Here is a 21105-nt window from a genome sequence, read left to right on the forward strand (position 1 = left end):
TCTTTGTGGTTTTCACTAACGTGTTCTAATGAGAGCAGGGAGTGGTATGAGGTGATGGTACTTTCACTGTTGTGTGCACACTTACACACAGTCACAGACACTTGCATACAAACACGCATACAGCATACATACAGTACACTAATCAGTGTCTCAGACACACACACACACACACACACACATATACACACAGTGTGCCTAAGTTTTATTTACTGCTCTAGATAAGATTTGTGCTTATTGATAATATTTTACTACTAAATCTGAAGCATTTTGCTTTTAGTGTGTTTAGTGTGTATCAGTAGATGTTTAATAAGTTACCAGAATATTTCACCAGTGTTGACTCTTTATTACCACAGTTGATGTTTAATCTGAATCCTGTTAAGTCTGCGTAAAGCACCTGTCTTAACAAGTCCTTTGGTTTCAGATTTAGCCTTATTTAACTTAACATTAGAGAAACCTCGGGTATAATTTCACTCACAGTACAGTTTTTTTTAGTTAGTTAGTTTTTTTAGTTTTTTTTTAGTTATTTTTAGAAATGGGGTCCATATCATTAACAGAAAGCCAGATCACTGCACTAGTTTCAATACAATAACTGTACTCTGTAAAAAGCTGATTTGTCTTCGGAACTGGTGAAATAATTTAGCCTAAAAGGCAGAATTATTTAGCTTGTTGTCCAAAAACAGAATTTTAGGAAAAAATACAGCAGATAAAAGGACTTGTTAAGATGGAGATATTTACCAGTGTATTGTTTTATTTATTTTTACTATAGTTTTGTTGGTCAAATGTAAAGTTATATGTGAGATATCTTGCATGAGAGTAGGAAGACAATGCTCAGATTTATGAGCACAGTGATGCAAGATAAAATTAAAATGTTGAATAGTAGCAGGATGAAGAGTTAAGTTTAAAAAAAAAAGGTAAAATACACTGGTATCTTCTTTTAATACACCTAATCCCTTGTGCTTAGTTTTGTTTACCACTGTATATTCTAACAGAATAACACAGTCCACATATACTCTACTTTTGAAACTTACTTTTGGACGGAGTAATTTACATATCCTCTTCTGCACAGATGAGAAAGTGATGGCGGATGATGAATTTACATGTGACCTCTTCCGCTTCCTCCAGCTTCTTTGTGAGGGTCACAATAACGGTGAGTTTCTTTACCAAACACCAGATGGTTTAAAGTGACCTTCCAGCAAGGAGAGTGCATACTTACTTCCTTACAATGTACTGTTGGAGACAATGAACCACATGATGCATCCTGTACATGCACTTTTGCATTAATCTCTGGCTTGTTAAAACTATATTTTTACATGTATTATTAATTGTATTTATTAACCTCAGATAATATTTAGGTAATATTTACAAAATAAGGGCATTTGAATTGTAGAAAACTCCATTTAAAGTACATCTTGTTTCCATTTTCAGATTTTCAGAACTATCTGAGAACCCAGACAGGCAGCACCACAACCATCAATGTCATCATCTGTACTGTGGACTACCTACTTCGACTACAGGTCAGTCTGATATACTGATAGTGGTTCTCTGATCTTTGTTCTTTATATATACGTAAGTTGGGTCAACCAGCACATTCAGAAAATGTTTAGTTTAGTAACATAAATTTAATTTTATAAAAGTGCTATCTAGCATTCATGCCAAACTAAAACTTTGACAGTACGTGAAGAACCAAATATACATTATAACATAGAGTATACATATAGATTAACTTAATACACTAACAATGTATATTTTACTATCAACAAATATATAAGATATATATCTATAGTAAGCTAGAATTCAAAAGTAACATGTTTTCTTCCTCCCCCTTCCTGTATACAGGAGTCGATCAGTGACTTTTACTGGTACTACTCAGGAAAAGACATAATCGATGAGCCTGGCAAGAGGAATTTCTCCAAAGCAATGACTGTGGCTAAGCAGGTCTTCAACAGCTTGACTGAGTACATCCAGGTAAGAGAGTTCCTGTTTGAATGATATAATGTTGAATCATAATACATGATATCAAGGGGACTCCTTTGGTCATGCTGGGGCCGGGTTTAGGAAAGAAAACGGTGAAAACATTCATATACCAAATCATAACTGAGTTGAGGTAAAAACCATCAGACAAACCAAAACAAGACACTATAGTCAGTTAAAATAAACAAGCTACATTTAAAACTTCTGTCCCTACTGAAAATGCCTCCTAATATAAAGACGATTTACTCTGAAACACAAGACAATGTTATTCCCTAACATCATGAAAGCACTGAAATATTACAACATTTTCCACATTGTGTTTCTGTGTCCGTCAGGGTCCCTGCACCGGGAACCAGCAGTCTCTGGCCCACAGCAGGTTGTGGGACGCCGTTGTGGGTTTCCTGCACGTCTTTGCTCATATGATGATGAAACTTGCTCAGGTAAGAAACCCAGTAAATAACCCAATTTTAACCTTTTTTTCTAGCCATATTATTTATTTCCCTGTGTGCTTCATGGATAATTTCTGTAGAGAATCCAGCGAATTTAGAAGTTTAAATGAGCCAATAATAATGTGCTTGTTGCATTACAGTTGACGAAATTATGAGTCAAAGCCATTTGGAAATAAAAACTTTGTATATTTTAATTCACTTTTGAGTATACTAATTTTGTCAACTGTCTCTCTTATGGTTCCTGCAGAGTAAAGTATGTATTTATTTGATTATTCTTGTGTTTAATGTGTTTGTTTTTTATCTCTTAATTAGCTTTCCCCCCTCTTTTCTTTGTCAGATTGTGTCTGCCTCTTTACTGAGCAATTCAATGTTAAAGACAGGGGTTACTGCACAGAACAATGCACTTGGTCAGAATTAGAACCATGTTAAGGGTTTATATTGAATATGATGATTATATGATTGTATACAGTTAAGTAAACTCTGTAGGGACCTGAAAAGGATAAGCTGTTACAAAGAATGGATGGGTTGATGTATTTTTGATGCTGTAAGTTTGAACCTGAAGCACAACTTCAGTTTAACTCAAACCTAAATCAAATTAAAAACTACACAGGATGTCCTTTGGTTATCTTCCTGTTTAAAATCACATTCAGAAGCAGCCCTATTTCTCATGAAATGTACAAGTGTATAATGTATTACTGGCTCTAACAGATTGATTCACACATTAATATAGATTTATCCAAAACGCTGTTTTCATTTAATTTAATTTCCAGGTAGCCATGTTGTTGTTTTTTTCGACACTATTCTTGTGTATCAGTTGCAATATTTATTGGCTATGTTAATTAATATAATTAATTGTTTTTTCTTTCTGAAACTTGCAACCATGGTTATTACATTAGTATAAAAGGCTAATTATATACTATTATTAGTAGTAGTCATAGTAGTATATAATTATAGCACAGGCACATTAACTTCACTGTGTCTTGTCCTTATAAATTAATGAATCAAATATCTGTATACTATTTTACTGCTGAATTCCTTTGTGGGCAACAGACTACATATACACTCATCAGTTCATCAGACTGATTGTCAACAACATGAATTCAAGTTAGGAGGCAGAAACAATTTGAGGAAAAAACAGCTATTCTTCTTCTGTTAATCCACCTCAACTAATTTAAGTATATATTCATTTTGTAGTACTGACCAGTGCGTAGGGTTTGATTGTGCTTTGGACGAACGTGTGTTTGCTTTGAATAATATGTGTCTGCAGTCTGTAACTTGTTTGACCTAACAAGGGGCTGCGGTGCTTCCTAGTCGTCTAACTTTTGTGTGACCGTGTTGATTGCTACTAAAATATACTGTTTTAAAATGCATTTTTATATTTTTATGTCATGAATATCTTTCGTATGTTAGGTTATTGTGATTTGTTTAAAAAAATACTAGATGGAATAATGTTTACAACAGCACTTACAGATAAGTTGTGGTCATATATACTTTTTCAGAAACGCTGTGTTTACACCGAAAATTTACTTTTGCATGTACACTGAAAGTCATATTTCATGTTTTTTTATTGAAAACAATTCATCAAATATAAGAAGCTTAAAAAAAGGTTTTAAAATAGATGTTGGCCTAATGATTAGGTTAGAGGATATGGCCTGGCAGGAATAGAATTAAATGATTAAGATGACATTAACACAAACATTTAAAATAATATCCAGGCTTAGACAAATACTAAAAAATGAAGTAAAAATGTTGATGGATAACATTTTTATTTTCATGTGAAACCCTGTTAGATGCACCCCGATCCTGGACAACGAAATGGCGTAAGAATCTGTGTCTCTCTGCCAATGCCATCTCATTTATAGGCCCTTCATGCTTTTTTTTAAAGATCTCATGCTTCTTCATATTATTTATACGCAGCTTAATACCCACATAATTTACATTTCCCTCTTTGTATATTCCGTTTGCATCAATTCATGTTTTTCCTTTGCATTTACTTTATTATTGCTTTTTTTGTGCTTTTTTTCCTAACGTTTCTAACACCATCTATAACAGGAACAGACTTACTCAGAGATTTAAAAAATACCAAATTGCATGTAATGTAATTTAACCACTTTAATCACTTGCTTTAGAATTTGAAGAGGTTTTAATCTAAGTATTCTTGACTGATTATTCCGCCATCTTTATTAGATACATCACACGTTTTCCTTGAATCATCTACATGTCTTGCTTTGCTTCTTTTCATTTAGCTGTATGTTGATTTTTGGTACATTATGGTATTTTGTGTTGCAGAAGTGTGAAAAGGTACCACTGTCATTTCACAGGTGGCTGGTGCTTGTACATCCTGATACTCTGTTCCTCTAGAGCTCCACCAGCCTGACAACTATTACACTGTCTAAAATATTTGTGGCTCTTGTTATCTGCTGGTGCGGGTCTTCAGGAGTGCTAAGATCAGCGTCTGCAAATCTGTTTATGTCTTCCTTGCTCCCATGCTGCAGCCACTTTTTCAGATAAAGGGGAAAGGCGGGGCTGTCTTTCAGAAGCATTTTCTTCCCTCCTCTCATACCTGCCTGTGTTTCCAGTGTCTGTCTTGCTTTCCATTACATTAAGTGTACTACTTGTGATGTTAAAAATGCATTTTCTTTATTTAAAAATGCAAACCAAGGATCATTTTTGGAGTAGAGCACACTCTGAGGTAGTGTCTCTTACTGTTTTATATCTCAGAACGAAGCACATATCTTCTCAAATTATTCAGTCAGTCCATGTGTTAAGAAAATTGTTTTCTCTGTTGTCTGTGTTTCGCTGTGTGTTTTGGCTTTGTTGCAGGACTCCAGTCAAATTGGACTGTTGAAGGAGTTGTTGGATTTGCAGAAGGACATGGTGGTGATGCTTTTGTCTCTTCTTGAAGGTATGATTTCCATTCCAGTCTAGTGATGTCCCCTCCTCTCTGTCATACATTTTATATATTTCTCCTCTCACTTTGTACTGCTTTTAGGCAATGTGGTCAATGGCACCATTGCCAGGCAGATGGTTGACATGCTGGTGGAGTCCTCCAGCAACGTGGAGATGATCCTTAAGTTCTTCGACATGTTCCTCAAGCTCAAGGACATCGTGGCATCTGACGCCTTCAGAGACTATGTGACTGACCCCCGTGGGCTAATCTCCAAAAAGGACTTCTCCAAGGCCATGGACAGCCAGAAGCAATACTCTCCCTCAGAAATCCAGTTCCTCCTCTCTTGCTCAGAGGCCGACGAGAATGAGATGATCAACTTTGAGGAGTTTGCTGATCGTTTCCAGGAGCCAGCCAAAGACATAGGTTTCAATATCGCCGTTCTGCTCACAAACCTGTCAGAGCATGTACCCCATGACACTCGCCTCCAGAACTTCCTGGAGCAGGCTGAGAGTGTGCTCAACTACTTCCGTCCTTTCCTTGGCCGCATTGAGATAATGGGAGCCAGCAGGAAGATTGAGCGCATATACTTTGAAATCAGCGAGGCAAACCGCAACCAGTGGGAAATGCCACAAGTCAGGGAGTCCAAGCGGCAGTTCATCTTTGATGTGGTCAATGAGGGCGGTGAGAGTGAGAAAATGGAGATGTTTGTGAACTTCTGCGAGGACACCATCTTTGAGATGAACATTGCTGCTTCTATCTCTGAGCCTGAGGGAGATGGTACAGAGGAAGAAGATGATGAGGAAGAAGAGGAGGGCGGGGGAAGTGGAGGAGAAGGAGAGACTGCAGAAGGCGAAGAAGGCAATGGAGAAGGGGAAGCTCCAGAGTCAACCTCAGCCTTTGCAGAGTTTTTGAAGAGCGTGGTTGATTTCTTCAACATGTTTACCTTCCGTAACCTGCGGCGTCGGTACCGCAAACTAAGAAAAATGACGGTGAAGGAGATGGTGATCGGCCTGGCTACATTTATCTACACTATTGTGATGGGTATCCTGATGTTTGTTTACAGTATATGTAAGGGCTTCTTCACACTCATATGGAAGGTGCTGTTCGGTGGAGGCTTAGTGGAGGGTGCCAAGAAGATCACAGTGACAGAGATCCTAGCCAGTATGCCAGATCCCACACAGGACGAAGTTCACGGGGACCTGCCACCTGAACCAGGGGCTAGAGAAATCCAAGACATAGACGGTGGGTCGGACCTTTTAGATGCTGTCGGAGGAGAGGAGGAAGAGGAGGATAGCGAGGACAGGGAAGGTGGACGCCTGCCTGGCTTCAATACTCCTGGGGGACTTGGAGACTTTGGTGAGACGACACCCGAAGAGCCTCCGACTCCAGAGGGCACGCCGCTGCTCAAGAGAAAATTGGTGAGGTGTTCTCTCTGATAGTTGTTTAATGTGTACGCTCTTCATTAATCAGTTAATTAACTGCCAAACAATTATTGAAACAGCTGGCTGCCACAGTGGGAGGACCAGGAGAGGAAGAACAAGTTGAACCTGAAGAAGAGGTTCCTCAGGAGACTGAGAAAGCAGAGTAAGTTGTCAACCTGCTGGGGATTCAAATTGTTCTTTTAATGCTATGCTTAAAATGTACAAGAAATATACATTTTAGGTTCACACATTTCTTAAAGTGACACAGAAAATGTGTAAGCAATGAATCATCTTTTGCCAACTTTATCAGATGTAAAATGTAGGTTATTCACTTTTTGTTCAGAAATGTGTCCAGACATTTTAGTGTTCAATATTAGCTGTTAGCATTTTCTCATAAATTATTTTTACAGGTCTTGTAATTAATGCACTTAAAAGTAAATAAAAGCATAAAGTAGCATTTTTCCAGCTTTACTTTTAAAGAATGAAACTAAGAATATGTATTGACCATGCTGTTAGAACTACAAAACAAACCAACATGGAACCAATTCTGATTTTCCATCATATCCCTTGTTTGTTGTTTGGATATCCAATGGGTCTTAAATTACAATCATAATGGTCTTAAATTTTTCCTCTTTGTGTGTCTTTTCCAGCACCGAAAATGGAGAGAAAGCAGAGAAGGTAGAGCCTGAACCTGAGGTAAAAGAGGAAGAGCCCGAGGAGATAGAAGAAACGACTGTGAAGACCAAGGCGAAGAAAGACAAGAAACCTGCTGAGGAAGGCTTTGAGTTGTGGAATGAGCTGGAGATTCAGAGGATTAAATTCATGGTGAGCAGCCCTCTATCACAATACATGTTTGTAAATGTATGTTGTTAGCCACCACAAGGGTCCATAGGCTGGCATGTGCTGTAACATATTTTTATTTGGATTTTATTTGGACTGCACACTTATCTGTGTGCTAACCCATGGAAACAATTTGGCAAAATATATGGCAGTAGGATTATGTTCAAGCAGTAGTGGGACAATACAATTTGTGTATAATTTTCAGTACTGACAGTATTATTTGATAGCTTTACCATTTTCAAATGTTAATTGCCATGGAATCAGGCAGTAAAATGTTGCTTTTGTGCTTTACTTGAGCTAGACTCTTAATCACTTCTTTATCCCCACCCAGAACTACCTTTCTCGCAACTTCTACAACCTCAGATTCTTGGCTCTGTTCATCGCCTTCGCTCTCAATTTCATCCTGCTCTTCTACAAGGTCTGTGCATTTGTAACTAACTTTAGATGGCACATACACACACATACATCCTGCAAAATCATCTCATGGCATTTCACCTGTAGGATGTGCCACTGCATCATTATAAATGTCATTGGCAATAAATCTGTTTGTAGCTCACTTGGTTTAAAGTTTGACTCCTAAAATGTTTTAAAAACATTTATTTGTATATAATTCACTAATATTCTTGGACAGGAATAAGGTTTACATAAAACAAATGGCTGCCATCAGCAGTTCGTATTTAAATATATTTTAAATTTAGTCAAAATTATTAACCACCTTTCTTTATTAACACAATTTTTAAATTTGGATTCATGTCACACACACTCAAAAGGCTTGCAGGAATAATTTAGTTCCTGACCTTTCCAGGTGTCTGACAGTCCTCCAGGCGAGGAGGACTTCGAAGGTTCTGGTCTGTTTGAAGGCTCTGGCCTGTTTGAAGGCTCTGGTGCTGAGGAGGATGGGTCCGGAATGGATGATGGTGGAGGAGAAGATGATGAAGAAGAAGGTCCCATGTACTACTTCTTGGAAGAAAGCACAGGCTACATGGAGCCAGCCATGGCTTTCTTTGGTATCGTCCACACCATCATCTCCTTCCTCTGCATCATTGGCTACAACTGTCTCAAGGTATGTGGCCTTTGCTGTGCTTTGCTCCACAAAAAACCCACCTACGTTTTTGTGTTTGCTTGTAGGTTTAATGCAGATTGTCTCTTGTTCCCTCTTTATCCTTCAGGTCCCGCTTGTTATCTTCAAGAGAGAGAAGGAGCTGGCCAGAAAGCTGGAGTTTGATGGTCTCTATGTCACTGAGCAGCCTGAGGACGATGACATCAAGGGCCAGTGGGACAGATTGGTGCTCAACACTCCGTAAGATGGATGGATGGATATACAGTAGAGTATTGAACGGGCCTAAAATGTCAGCCCAGCCCTGAACTGATTTATTCCACCCAAAGCTCGGCCCAAACCCGACCCGAAGCCCAAAGCCAATATTTTCACATCCAAACTATGTCTCTTCAGACACTGACAATGATAGGCCTATTAACCAGTTGCTTAATAAAACCAACTCACCACTGTTCCTTGTGAAAACAAGATTGCAGAAACCAATTAAACAGAGGTTCTCCAAGTTTTCACAAACACTAAACTAAAACAGAACAGAACCTGAAAAACTGGTTACTGTTGTTCTTTATTACATATTAAACCCCTAATATTCACCTTGAAAATTCATCCAAAACAGCCAAAACAATTTACTAAAGCTAGCTGGCAAGTCACAACTTCTTGGCTCTATGTCAGAGTGTTGTGTGTCTGATGGACTCAAGGAAAAAAAGTTTTTTTAAAAGGGGTATAATCGTTTAATAGTGATATATAATCTTAATGAACTTGAACCTGGAGTATTCATGTGAAAATGTGCGTGAACCGGCTTGAACTTGCATGCCAGGCTCAGATCAGGTTGCACACCCCTCAACATTAGAAATGGAAATTACTATCAATTCAGTTTTTATGATGTTTCTCTTTCATTGCAGATCCTTCCCGAACAATTACTGGGACAAGTTTGTGAAAAGAAAGGTGAGTTTTCTTAGACAGATTTGATTCAAACTGTCATGTTGTGTTGAAAATGTAATGAAATGACATCTGTGTGTGATTTCCAGGTGCTGGATAAATATGGCGACATCTATGGCAGAGAGAGGATTGCAGAGTTGCTTGGTATGGATTTGGCTTCTCTGGACGTCAGTGCCATGACACATGAAAAGAAGCCTGAACCAGACACCTCAATGTTCAGCTGGTATGCACTGTACTTTACACTCTTAACATAAACCATTCAGGTTTATAAAACATAATATCACAGAAACAACCTCGTCCTTCTCTTTGTAGGATAACATCTATTGACATCAAGTACCAGATCTGGAAGTTTGGTGTTGTTTTCACTGACAATGTGAGTTAAAGAAACAGTTCATGGTATAGTTTAGACAATCAAATCTTTTTTAGTGTTACTGACAGCTCTCTGTTTTATCTTTTAGACCTTCCTCTACCTGGTTTGGTACATGTTAATGTCTCTGCTCGGACACTACAACAACTTCTTCTTTGCTTGTCATCTTCTGGACATCGCCATGGGTGTCAAAACCCTGCGCACCATTCTTTCCTCTGTTACACACAACGGCAAACAGGTCAGCACACTTCCACCATAATGATGCTTCCTGAGGCTTTCTGCACACCTGTTTTCCCAATTACAAACTGACCTTGTACTAATCACACATCCCTCCGTTCCTCACAGCTGGTGATGACAGTGGGTTTGCTTGCTGTAGTGGTGTACCTGTACACCGTTGTGGCCTTCAACTTCTTCCGCAAGTTCTACAACATGAGTGAGGATGAGGATGAACCGGACATGAAGTGTGATGACATGATGACTGTAAGTAGATATTGTTACAGAGCAGTAGTATGGAGCAGTTGTTGGTTGGTTTGTGTTATAAAACATCATTTTCTAAGATGACCTCTGTCCTCACTCCCTCCTGCAGTGTTACCTGTTCCACATGTATGTTGGCGTGCGTGCTGGTGGTGGCATAGGAGATGAAATTGAAGACCCAGCCGGGGATGAATATGAGCTCTACCGAGTGGTCTTTGACATTACCTTCTTCTTCTTTGTCATTGTCATCCTGCTGGCTATCATCCAGGGTATGGTTTTTAAGTCTGTTCTCTTACTCTACTCTTACTCTGTGCTGTCCAATCCAACCATTATCCTGCACTCACACGTGTCAACTTTACTTTAAATATGGTGAGAAAGTCCATAATTTAAAGTAGGGTGTGTCCGTTTTTCTGTCTGCACTTTTATGTCTGATACTACTTCCATGTTAATGTGTTGCAAATGTGGCGGAGAAGTACAAATAAAGAGTTTACGTTTAATTCTCTGTCATATTCATACTAATACAATTACCTCTGACACTGAGAGCAATGCACAGGATGCAGATTGCACCAGTAATGTGAAATAGTAATTGTAATTGTAGCGAAGAACCCACAGACTCATTCTGCAGTTAATTTATAAAAACAGTTTTGGATGGAGGCAAGCTGAACACTGAGACCTTATAGCGACAAAATGTTATACCATTTTTCTGTCTTTGTATTATGATGTGAAGCTATGAAAGCGAGTGAACAAGGATTAAACTGAGTAAAACAGGGACGTATAGGGAATAGAGCAAAGTGTTTTAAAGGTCAGAAAATACGTTTAGTGAGGGCGCGCGCGTCGGCGGGGGGGGCACAGGGGGTGACCTAGAGCTTTGAAAGTTTGAATAACCTGACCTGGGCTGCGGAGGGGGGGGGAATCTGTCCAAAAGCAAACATTCTCACCTCCCTAAACAAACAAAAACTTTGTTGAGAATAACTCTGATCTTCAAACTTGTAAGAAATGCTGTCTGTCTGTCAGGTCTGATCATTGATGCCTTTGGAGAGCTGAGAGACCAGCAGGAGCAGGTCAGAGAGGACATGGAGGTAAGATAATGAGTTTCAGAGGGATTTAACTGGTCACTTTTCCTAATCCACCTTCAATTCTCCTTCAGTTACAAGGTAAGATCGTGTTTAATCTAAACTGTCCTTTCTCCCTCCAGACAAAATGTTTCATCTGCGGAATAGGAAGCGACTACTTTGACACAACGCCACATGGCTTCGAGACGCACACCTTGGAAGAACATAACTTAGCCAACTACATGTAAGCTAGTGCAGATGTGTCAATTCAGTATCTGTTCAATTTTTATGTTTAGAGTAATTATCCAAAGTTACAGATAGCCTTGAAACCCTTCATTATTTAGTAATTGGACTTAAGGAGGAAAACAGTGTGACAGATATTTGCAGAATGTTCAGTTCTTAAATAGATTATTTAACCATCTGGTCCTCATGAATACTGTTATGTTGCATAATATTTCTGTATTTGCATTTCCCTTTTCTCTTTAAGGTTCTTCCTGATGTATCTCATCAATAAAGATGAAACAGAACACACAGGACAGGTCAGTAAACATATATACCTTATATATAAAAGGAAAGTACGTAAAATAAAGGTGAAGCCCTCCTTGGTTGTTTTTGTCTTCATAAATTTCAAAAATCATCCTTTTTTTTTATACAGTTCTGCCTTATGTTGTAACATATTTTGCTCTGGGTTTCAGGAGTCGTATGTGTGGAAGCAGTACCAGGAGCGATGCTGGGACTTCTTCCCAGCTGGAGACTGCTTCAGGAAGCAGTATGAGGATCAGCTCGGATAATGTCCTGCATCGTGAATGTGCGTCTGAAGGAGAAAGAGAGGAGAGGAGAGAGGAGGAGAAATTCAGAGAGAGGAAGGATTAGAAATTTAGAGATAGAACACGTTTATGTCTTAGTGTTGTCCTTTGTCTGCACATTTCTCTCCTCTTTTGAAGCTATGCACACTTTGACTGCACTAGTGTACCACCTGCAGCAGAATGTTGATGGAATAGATTTGAGAAAAGCAGAGAAATAATATCAGAGAGGCATAAAGAGAAGCCAGGGGCCTTCTTATTCCACTATGAATACACTACATGGCCTTTTTTGTGTAAAATATACATAGATTACCTTGCATATCAATGCGTTTATACACAACGGGCTCTTTCAGTCGCTACTGCTGTAAACGTTATAGTGCCTATAGCAATGTCACTGCTTTAGCAATCAGATAGTTTAGATTTTTAGCTTGAACATTTTTATTTGAGATTAGAGTGGGTATGTTTTATTTATATTGTTTGTAAGGTTGGGGATTTTTTGGTATGTGGCTGCTGCCATTTGATATTTCATTTCTGATTTCTGGTGTTTCAGTGAAAGCGCGTTTTGAAAGGAAATGATTTAGCAGCTCACAGTCGGATCTCTGAGGTCCTTGAGGGAGCAGTGAACATTTTAGGCCCCCTCTCACTCCTTTTCTTCCTCTCTCAAGACTTAGAAAGTCATCTTCAAACAAGCTAGCATGAGTGGAAACTCTTGTTGGACTGACTTGCCAAGATAATAAACGTATGAGTATCATCTGCGTACGTGACATATACCAGTGTGAATCAGCTGTATAGACAAACCCAGTTTGCACTCTGAAGTCTTACAACGCATCCCTGGATGTATGTGGTCCCTTATCTCCACTGGTGTCTCTGTGCCATATAAGATAGTGATTATATACACACATACAGTATAGGAGGATGCCAAGGTTATTTATTTGTTATTTATATGCAGATCAAATCTTCTGAAGACGACCGTTTTAGCCCGTCTGTATTTCTGGCCAACAGTCTGTTTTACACTTTATGCACAAATAAGTTTTTGTCAGTGCATTAAAATAAGTAATGAATGTATTTAATGTATACATTTTGGCCAATGTGTCATCTGTATAACTGAGTCACGTCTAGGCTGCGTAGAGGCCTTTTGATGAAAATACATATTTTACATAAATCATAGATACATATATTTATTTTTCTTTAGGGCTTTGAAGAATTTAAACGATCATGCTACTTTGTCGGACATGAACATGTCCTGTGTCCTGTTTGTGAAATCCACAATGGTGAAGAGATTTTGGTCTCACACTGAAGTAAATGCCCAGTTTGCAGTCAGAAGAGAAAATTAGCTTTTGTTTTTGCTAGTTAGGTTTTTATGATAGATATTTTTAGGAATCCAGCATATCGGTTATTTTTCTCAATCAAGAAAGTCATGTGTGATGCTTTGATCTCAGACAGTTCTGTCTCACTATGCCTCTTACAGATCACATACAAACTCACAAACTCACAAACTCTCCATCATGTATTTAATGTTATGACTCACTTTGTCAGAGGCAGAGCAATATTTTGTTTGCTGACGACTATGAAGTCTTTATTTGCTACTGTGGTCCACACAGAGGCAGTTGATGGTATGGAGCTGAATGGAGATCACTACTTTCCACCTGACTGAGTATCCTCTGACTGAACCCTGTGTTTCAATACAGAATAAACAGATTATTTTAAGGAGATCTAGAACATGTGTCCTCATTTACATATAAGCTTCTGTGTGTGTTTACTGTATGTATGTGTGTGTGTGTGTGCCCTTGCTCTTCTACCTGTGTGAGGAGCAGGTTTTAAAATCAATTATGAAGATTTTTTTATTTTTGGAAAATCTAGTCCAAAGCGTTCCTCAAAGCGTTGTAAATAATTAGGTTTATGGTGTAATTAGGTCTAAGGGTAATTATAAGTACAGATGTAAAAACGTGTGTGTGTTACCTTTCTAATTTACACTACTGGCCACATTCACAGAACCAAAACAAATTCATTCGCATACATTTACAGCATCAGGAGCAATTTGGGGTTCAAGGACGCTTTGACACGCAGCTCAAAGAGTCAGGGATTGACCCACTAACCTTCTGAATAACAGACAACCCGCTCTACCTCCTGAGCCACAGCTGCCCCTTAGTTTGCATACATTTAAATACCCTTAGTGATGACCCTTAGACAATGACCTGTCCCTGAATATCCCCATACATATGCTGAAGGACATCTATACATTTAAATTAAAACGATAATATATGCAATGCAGAAAGCTTAAAGAAGCAGTTTTAAGTAAAATTAAGTAAGTGATGATTGAACTCCCCATAATATCCCCTTCAAATGCAAAAACATATTTTCCTTCCTGCTCTGCTGAGATATAATAAAAACTGACATTACAATATCTTTCCCGTTTCATGGTGGCAGAGCTTTATCTTAATCAAACATCAAAAGTGCATTGCTGTGTTTTAAACTTTTCAGGAAACACCCATGTATCACTATGACAGTCTTTGTTCTCTGAAAGATTATGTGTCTGTGTGCATGTACATGCATGCATGTTTACTTTGTAATGCTGGAATAACCTACTGCCTCAATGAGGTACATTTGTAAAGTTGCTGTATGTATGCTTACCTGAGTTGTAGATAAGTGATAAGTGTTGCTTAAGTTTCTGTTTGCCTTAGGCTGGCAGGTTCTGTTGGATATTTTATGAATACACCCTTGTACAATTCATCTCAGGGTAATAAAAACGTATTTCTGATTATTGATTTAATGTGCTGAACAGAGATTGTGTCTCCTAAACAAAGCTCCACTTTGAGAAATTTGAAAAAGAAGTTTGTTGTATTTGCCACAACCAAGAAAAACTATGTATAATCATTTTCATAATAATAACACTTTTAGATTGTATAATACTAGTTTTGTTCACTGTGTAAGATACAGGAAGAGTTCTAAAGTCATAATAATGCTGTAGAAATAATCTAAAAGCAGGTGTGAAAAGTAACTTGTAAAAACAGTAAAGAACACATTTACTCATGTACTGCTGTACAGTAAATACTTAAATACTTTTTAATACTTTTTTGTAACCTTTAGTTACTTTACTAATTGAGATTTTACACACAAAACATATGATCTTGTAACAAATTAGCTGTTATATATTAAGCTACCCAGCAATTACAGTTTACAATAGTAAAATGCATCTCACACTGTACATATTAAAGGTTACACATCAGTAATAATTATACAATAAAATACTCTATAATAGTGTAAAACTATTTTCTGCATTGTGCGTAGTTTTAATACTAATGCTTTGATTTAGCTTGATTTAGATTGTGTTTTTATATTGCAGCATTGCTACTTTTACTGTGTAAAACACCTGAATACTTCCTCTACCGCTGTATAAAAAGGATATTTGTTGCTGCTACAGTTTTCAGTCATGTTGGTATTCTTTTTTGCACCTGCCGCTCACACATATAAGCACACATACACACACACAGACACACTCTGTCTTTTGTTGTAATGTACCACTCCTCTACTCGGTCAAAGGTTAATTTGCATCATGTGCCTCTAAAGTAAACATGGTGATGCAGACATGGGTTTGGTACCCTGCTCTGCCACTCCCTCATCATTTGTATAAAATGAGGCATCCAGCAGAGATCAGTTCCTGACGAAACCTGATTCTGTCCGTCCGTCTCTTTCACTGCTGCCATGACTGTAAGGCTGCCTCCTGGCTATCAGCCAATCTATGGCCCTGTAAGTATCTGCTGCTTCATTTTTAGGGGTATGATTGTCCCTGTACGTAAGGCTTGATCGGTAATGCGGTGCACATAAGGGATTAAGATTTAATTGCCAGTGGGGACAGCTGCACTAAAAATATGTTAGTATGACAGACAAAAGATTCCAGTTCAGTCTTGTGTCAGGGATTTGAAACTATAGTTTTTCTGTTACACACTGGAGAACAATATGACCAATAGATAATATAGTAGATGGTTAGTAGATAGTTGTTATATGCATGCATGTACACCTGATAAACAAAACAATATTTTAAATACATCCTCTTTTGTGCAGGCTCATTTCTGATGTGTTTGTCCACAGTAGTGATTATAAAGATTCTACACTGGACTGTGGGCTTATTGGTGTATTAAAACTCTGATTAGTCGTCACTGGTTGCTGTAGAAACTCTTTGTAATATGATTATTGTTGGTGAGATATCTCACTACGTTAGGGCAGTATGTACTATAGGGAAGATACAAACCAAAAAGATGTAGAAACAGTCCTGAGTTATGTATTAATATTTTTAAAAAAGCAAAATCAATTATCCAAAGGAAGAAACCTCAGAGGAAATTACAGCAGGTATCCAAGGATAGTAAACGATGAAATTAAACCACCCTGACACCAACTTTTATGTCGCATGAATAATTCCCCTTGAAACCACACTCACCGATTTACTGTCAGTGGTGAAATATAACATTATTTCTTTAGAACTGTCAAAAGTACAAGTTTAATGTACTTTACTTGCACCCAACTACATCTCATAGGGAAATGTTGTACTTTTTACTTCACTACATTTAACTGGCAGCTATAGTTACTACATTTCAGACTTTCAAAGAGTTAAACAACATATCATGAGGTTAAAAACGACACTAAACTTATGTGAACCTTCACTCTCAGTTGGGAACCACTGGACTAAACAAACTCAGTATATATTAGTTAAAACTAGCTCCACCTCAACCAGCTACAACTGTAAAATACATACGCATTAATGCAACCTAACAATGTAATTTATAATTGGCTAATATCACACAAAAGTTCCTGCAGTACTTTCATTATTATACTTTATTTGCTACTTAATTTACTTAAGTAAAGGATTGAGTATTTTTTTCGTGCACTGTACAGAGAATTCCCTATCTGGGGCCCATTTATGGAGGCCTGAGGGAAGGGACGTCCATCTACCTCCAGGGGTTTGTTCCTCAGGACATTACCAGGTGAGTATTAGCAAGCATAAATCTGTAAATGTACATTATTAGCATAAAATTAATTCTTTATCTTGAAAAACAACCATTTATAATTTTAAAGCTGGTGGTTCTGTTCAGTCCATATTGTATTAGAGGTCTTTAAGCATGACTGTATTATATTTTTTTAGATCTACTGGGACCAAAACTGAGGGAACAGCTTGTGTAATCTGGGTGGAGCAGGTTTCACTTGCATTGTTTGTGTCGCTGCAGACTTGAAACACAGGTTTATCACTTTTCCCTACCCTTTTTTAAAATAGTCATATCTGAGTGGCCAATTGTACTTTAACAGACCATTAACATTTAGAGTAAACACTACACATTCCTGACTGTACCGGGAGATCTGTAGCTTCTTTGTGGGGACAGATTTTGTTTCACACAATCCTAACAGGTCCCACCTTTACTGTTTGCATTTCTTCTGTTTTTCTAACATTAACTAACTTTTAGTTGGTCACTCCGTAATGTCTCTGCTTCACCTGCTCTTTCTTCTGGCAGGTTCTTTGTCAACCTGCTCTGTGGAGAGTCAGAGTCCAGCGACATTGCCCTCCACTTCAACCCTCGCTTTGACAGCTGGGACAAGGTGGTCTTCAACACTAGTGAGAATGGATCCTGGGGGTCAGAAGAGAAGATTCATCATATGCCGTTCAGCAAAGGCCTGGCCTTTGAAATGGTCATCATGGTCACTTCACATGGTTACCAGGTCAGACTTAAACAAACTTAAAACTATGTTCTGTTAGCATTTACAAGCACTATTTAAATATTTAATTAAAGGATTTATAACACACTGTCATAGTTGTAAGCAGAAATAAGGATATTTTGAGCATTTATTAATGTACATTAACACATTTTATATTATTAGGACTGTGTTTTACTATATTGTCATTCATGATCTGTTCAGACACCAACCTCCACTTATTGGTTTCCGCAAGAGAAGTTATTGGCAAATAAAGTAAATAACACTTTTACCTGCTTACAGCTACATTGTAGTGTGGTATAAATCATTTATGCTGATATAGTGCATATAAATACTAAAGAGTGGGTTAAAGTAAACTCTTTTTATGAGCTTTACCTTGTTTATTATTATTGTTTATTTGTGCTGCATTTGTGTCGTTTGTAATTTTGTGAATACCTCTTCTTCACAATTTTTTCTACATAATATTCTTATAATATATAATATTCTTCTTAATTGCTCATTATTGTACCATACTGACAGCATATACCACGGCACACTGTGCTTAACATTTGACATTACCCTGTTGCAGATCAAAGTCAATGGGAATGACTTCTTCACCTTGCATCACCGTCTGCCTTTGGAAAGAGTTCGTGCAATGCATATCGCAGGAGATGTTTCCATCCAGACGATTAATGTCATAGGGGTGAGACTTCCTGATCCCTAAAGCTTTCAGCTTAATGCTTTGGGCTTTTGCTAGGGGCAAAGAAATTCAGCAGAAATGAGTTTTAAATAATAAATTCTAAAGAACTGATTGGCAAAGCGTTCTGCTTCCATGTTAGGGTGGTAGAGGTGATGTGAATAGGTATCCTGGAGGAATAGGAGTGAGTACAATGGTAAATGTTTGTGCTTTGTTTTGCTGGGCTGGTAAATGTTTTTAAATGTTGTATTTCTTACAGCTTTAGCAATGAGACCAACGTCTTAGAGCTCCTACGGGTGTTTTTAATGGTTGCTGTGGTGTTTGTTGTGGTCAGTTTTTAACGGCTGCTAAGAGGTTACTGTAGGTGAATATATCATAGTGACAGCAGCTGTGTTAGTAGTTTTATTTTTGCCATTGTTGTTGTTTTACTTGTAGAAAATAAGAAAGGTACACACAAGAGCTTCCTACCTTTATATAACCTGAACATTGTGAGAAGATTACACCTGTTTAATTTACCAAATGTTGTTAATATTCCCAAGAAATATTCTATTATTAGCACTGTATTACCTCATTATTACCCATTATTTATTTATTTCTATGCACTTTATGTAGTTTATGTTAATTAGACGTGTTGCATATTTAGTTTGACACTGACTGTTTGGTCTTTTTAGGGAGGAATAGGAGGAGGAATGGGAGGAGGAATGGGAGTAAGTATACATAATTTAAGTGTAAAAGTTTAATTCAGCACAGCACTTTACAGGATTTAACATATTCACCACTTTTCAACAGGGAGGATATCCAGGAGGCGGCATGGGGGTATGTTTATGTTTATAGTTATTTTTGTTGTTGTCTTTTAAATACCTTCCTTTAAATATTACTGAAAATATATAGTTGAGTTTTTTTTTTTTTTTTCTAAACTGATATCCCCAGGGAACGGATACCCCAGGTTGGGGTCCAGGGGAGGATACCCAGTGGGTCGGGAGGAATACCCCAGGTTGGTTCAGGGAGGAGGGAAAATGGGAAAGGAGGAATGGGAGGAGGAATGGGTGGAGGAATGGGAGTAAGTATACTTAGAGGCCTTTGTTCATGACAATGATTTTTATTTATTTTTAAATACATCATAAAACAATATTTCACATGTTCACTATTTTTTAACAGGGAGGGTATCCAGGAGGCTGCATGGGGGTGAATAAATACTTTCTGTTCTTCAGTGCTCTAATTTATTTGGTTTCTATTACATGCAAAAATACTGACGTATGTCTTGTTATTTCACAGTTAATCACAGAAAAAAATCATATTAAATATTCAAAATATGTGCTTTTTTTGCAGGGTGGATATCCAGGAGGCATGGGAGGTGGAATGGAGGTATGAAACATTATTTTCTTTGTACACAATTGATTGTTTTTATTATACTAAACTAAACTAAGCCAATTTGAAATATGTAAATCAGTAGATTGCACCAAGTGAACTATGGCATCCATTTTCTTTTTCTTCTGTCAGGGAGGATTCCCAGGATCAAACCTGCCGGTGAGAATACTGCACGACAAAGTTGACATTATTTCTATTCATACATTATATTTTCTTACTTCTGGTAATCTTATTTTTATTGTACATCTCTTAAATCTGATTATAGAGCATGGGTGGGCAGCCAGTCTACAACCCTGTAAGTAAAATGTATTCCAAGCTCATTTCTTGTACTCTAAAAACAACAGGGATAAATTGAGTGGTCACTTGTTTTTGTTAATGTGAGGCATCTTATATCATAACACTAATCGTTTTATTTTGAAGGTCTTCACCGGAAGTCTTTGTATGCTCTACCTGGGGGGGTGATAGCTTCTGTTTGCTGCCCTCCAGTGGCCACAAAGAGTAACTGCAGCACATTAAATTAGTCAACAACATCAATTTAGATATAATATCATGTAGCTTATTATGTAGCTTGTTAGTGACAGTAAGCTCCTCAAATTAAAAATGTAAAATGTCATTATATCCATTAAGTCATCGTCAATATAGACCTGATTGCATACTAGGACTTCCGGTGAAAACTTTCAAGGTACAGTGACCAAATTTAAGCAATTAGAAACAAACAAAGACATACTGACATTAATATCATTTTAATTGTTGTGTATTTAATTATTAAGTATATTTGTTAAAACATATACTGTTATTTGACATATACGAAGATATTAATTAACACAGGGATATGAAAATTCATTTTTAATTTCACTGTCGTAACTGTCAATGTTGTAACCACAACAGGAATATTAATATTAGTTTTAAGACTGTTGAAAGCTGAGTCTGTGATTTAAAATGACCATTGTACTGAAAAACTATTTAGAATTATTTGAATATTGAAGTGTCCAAATTGTTTTCTGTGTGTAATGAGCAATTCAGCCTCATAGGGGCCAGTAGTGTTACTATAGATAGATTTTAGTCCTGTTACCTGTCTTATTTTGTTTTTGCTGTGTGTTTCAA

At 37.6% G+C, this 21105-nt stretch overlaps 2 protein-coding genes across 5 annotated transcripts in view; both read left to right on the forward strand.

Annotated features, from left to right (window-relative positions):
- The window catches only part of ryr1b (ryanodine receptor 1b (skeletal)), a 74137-nt gene extending 60168 nt beyond the window's left edge, over positions 1-13969 (forward strand). For 3 of the 4 annotated variants that reach the window (XM_035680563.1, XM_035680564.1, XM_035680565.1), the window contains 21 exons: positions 1067-1147; positions 1426-1514; positions 1837-1965; positions 2307-2411; positions 5244-5325; positions 5413-6728; positions 6812-6894; positions 7382-7556; positions 7903-7989; positions 8377-8634; positions 8741-8871; positions 9525-9567; positions 9651-9784; positions 9874-9934; positions 10020-10166; positions 10274-10408; positions 10515-10671; positions 11417-11481; positions 11598-11698; positions 11942-11993; positions 12150-12245. In XM_035680563.1, the coding sequence (XP_035536456.1) occupies positions 1067-1147; positions 1426-1514; positions 1837-1965; positions 2307-2411; positions 5244-5325; positions 5413-6728; positions 6812-6894; positions 7382-7556; positions 7903-7989; positions 8377-8634; positions 8741-8871; positions 9525-9567; positions 9651-9784; positions 9874-9934; positions 10020-10166; positions 10274-10408; positions 10515-10671; positions 11417-11481; positions 11598-11698; positions 11942-11993; positions 12150-12245 (3527 nt within the window). Of the gene's footprint in view, positions 1-1066; positions 1148-1425; positions 1515-1836; positions 1966-2306; positions 2412-5243; positions 5326-5412; positions 6729-6811; positions 6895-7381; positions 7557-7902; positions 7990-8376; positions 8635-8740; positions 8872-9524; positions 9568-9650; positions 9785-9873; positions 9935-10019; positions 10167-10273; positions 10409-10514; positions 10672-11416; positions 11482-11597; positions 11699-11941; positions 11994-12149 lie in introns of all 4 variants that reach the window. The other variant, XM_035680562.1, reaches the window with a different exon arrangement.
- A 1985-nt stretch (positions 13970-15954) lies between these two features.
- LOC118341382 (galectin-4-like) lies at positions 15955-18660 on the forward strand. The gene is made up of 4 exons (XM_035679629.1): positions 15955-16004; positions 17148-17236; positions 17759-17963; positions 18526-18660. The coding sequence occupies exons 1-4, from the start codon at positions 15960-15962 to the stop codon at positions 18658-18660; spliced, it is 474 nt and encodes a 157-aa protein (XP_035535522.1). The 5' UTR covers positions 15955-15959.
- The last annotated feature ends 2445 nt before the right edge of the window (positions 18661-21105 follow it).

The sequence above is a fragment of the Morone saxatilis genome, unplaced genomic scaffold, assembly GCF_004916995.1.
Source record: "Morone saxatilis isolate NCDOM2014 unplaced genomic scaffold, NCSU_SB_2.0 Contig8, whole genome shotgun sequence".
In the NCBI taxonomy this organism is placed as follows: Eukaryota; Metazoa; Chordata; class Actinopteri; family Moronidae; genus Morone; species Morone saxatilis.

Excerpts from the sequence above, each read along its gene's own strand:
- LOC118341382 (XM_035679629.1), top strand. The coding sequence starts at position 15,960 with ATGACTGTAAGGCTGCCTCCTGGCTATCAGCCAATCTATGGCCCT. Across the intron at positions 16,005-17,147 it reads ATCAGCCAATCTATGGCCCT|AGAATTCCCTATCTGGGGCC; the intron begins GTAAGTATCTGC and ends TGCACTGTACAG. Across the intron at positions 17,237-17,758 it reads GTTCCTCAGGACATTACCAG|GTTCTTTGTCAACCTGCTCT; the intron begins GTGAGTATTAGC and ends TTCTTCTGGCAG.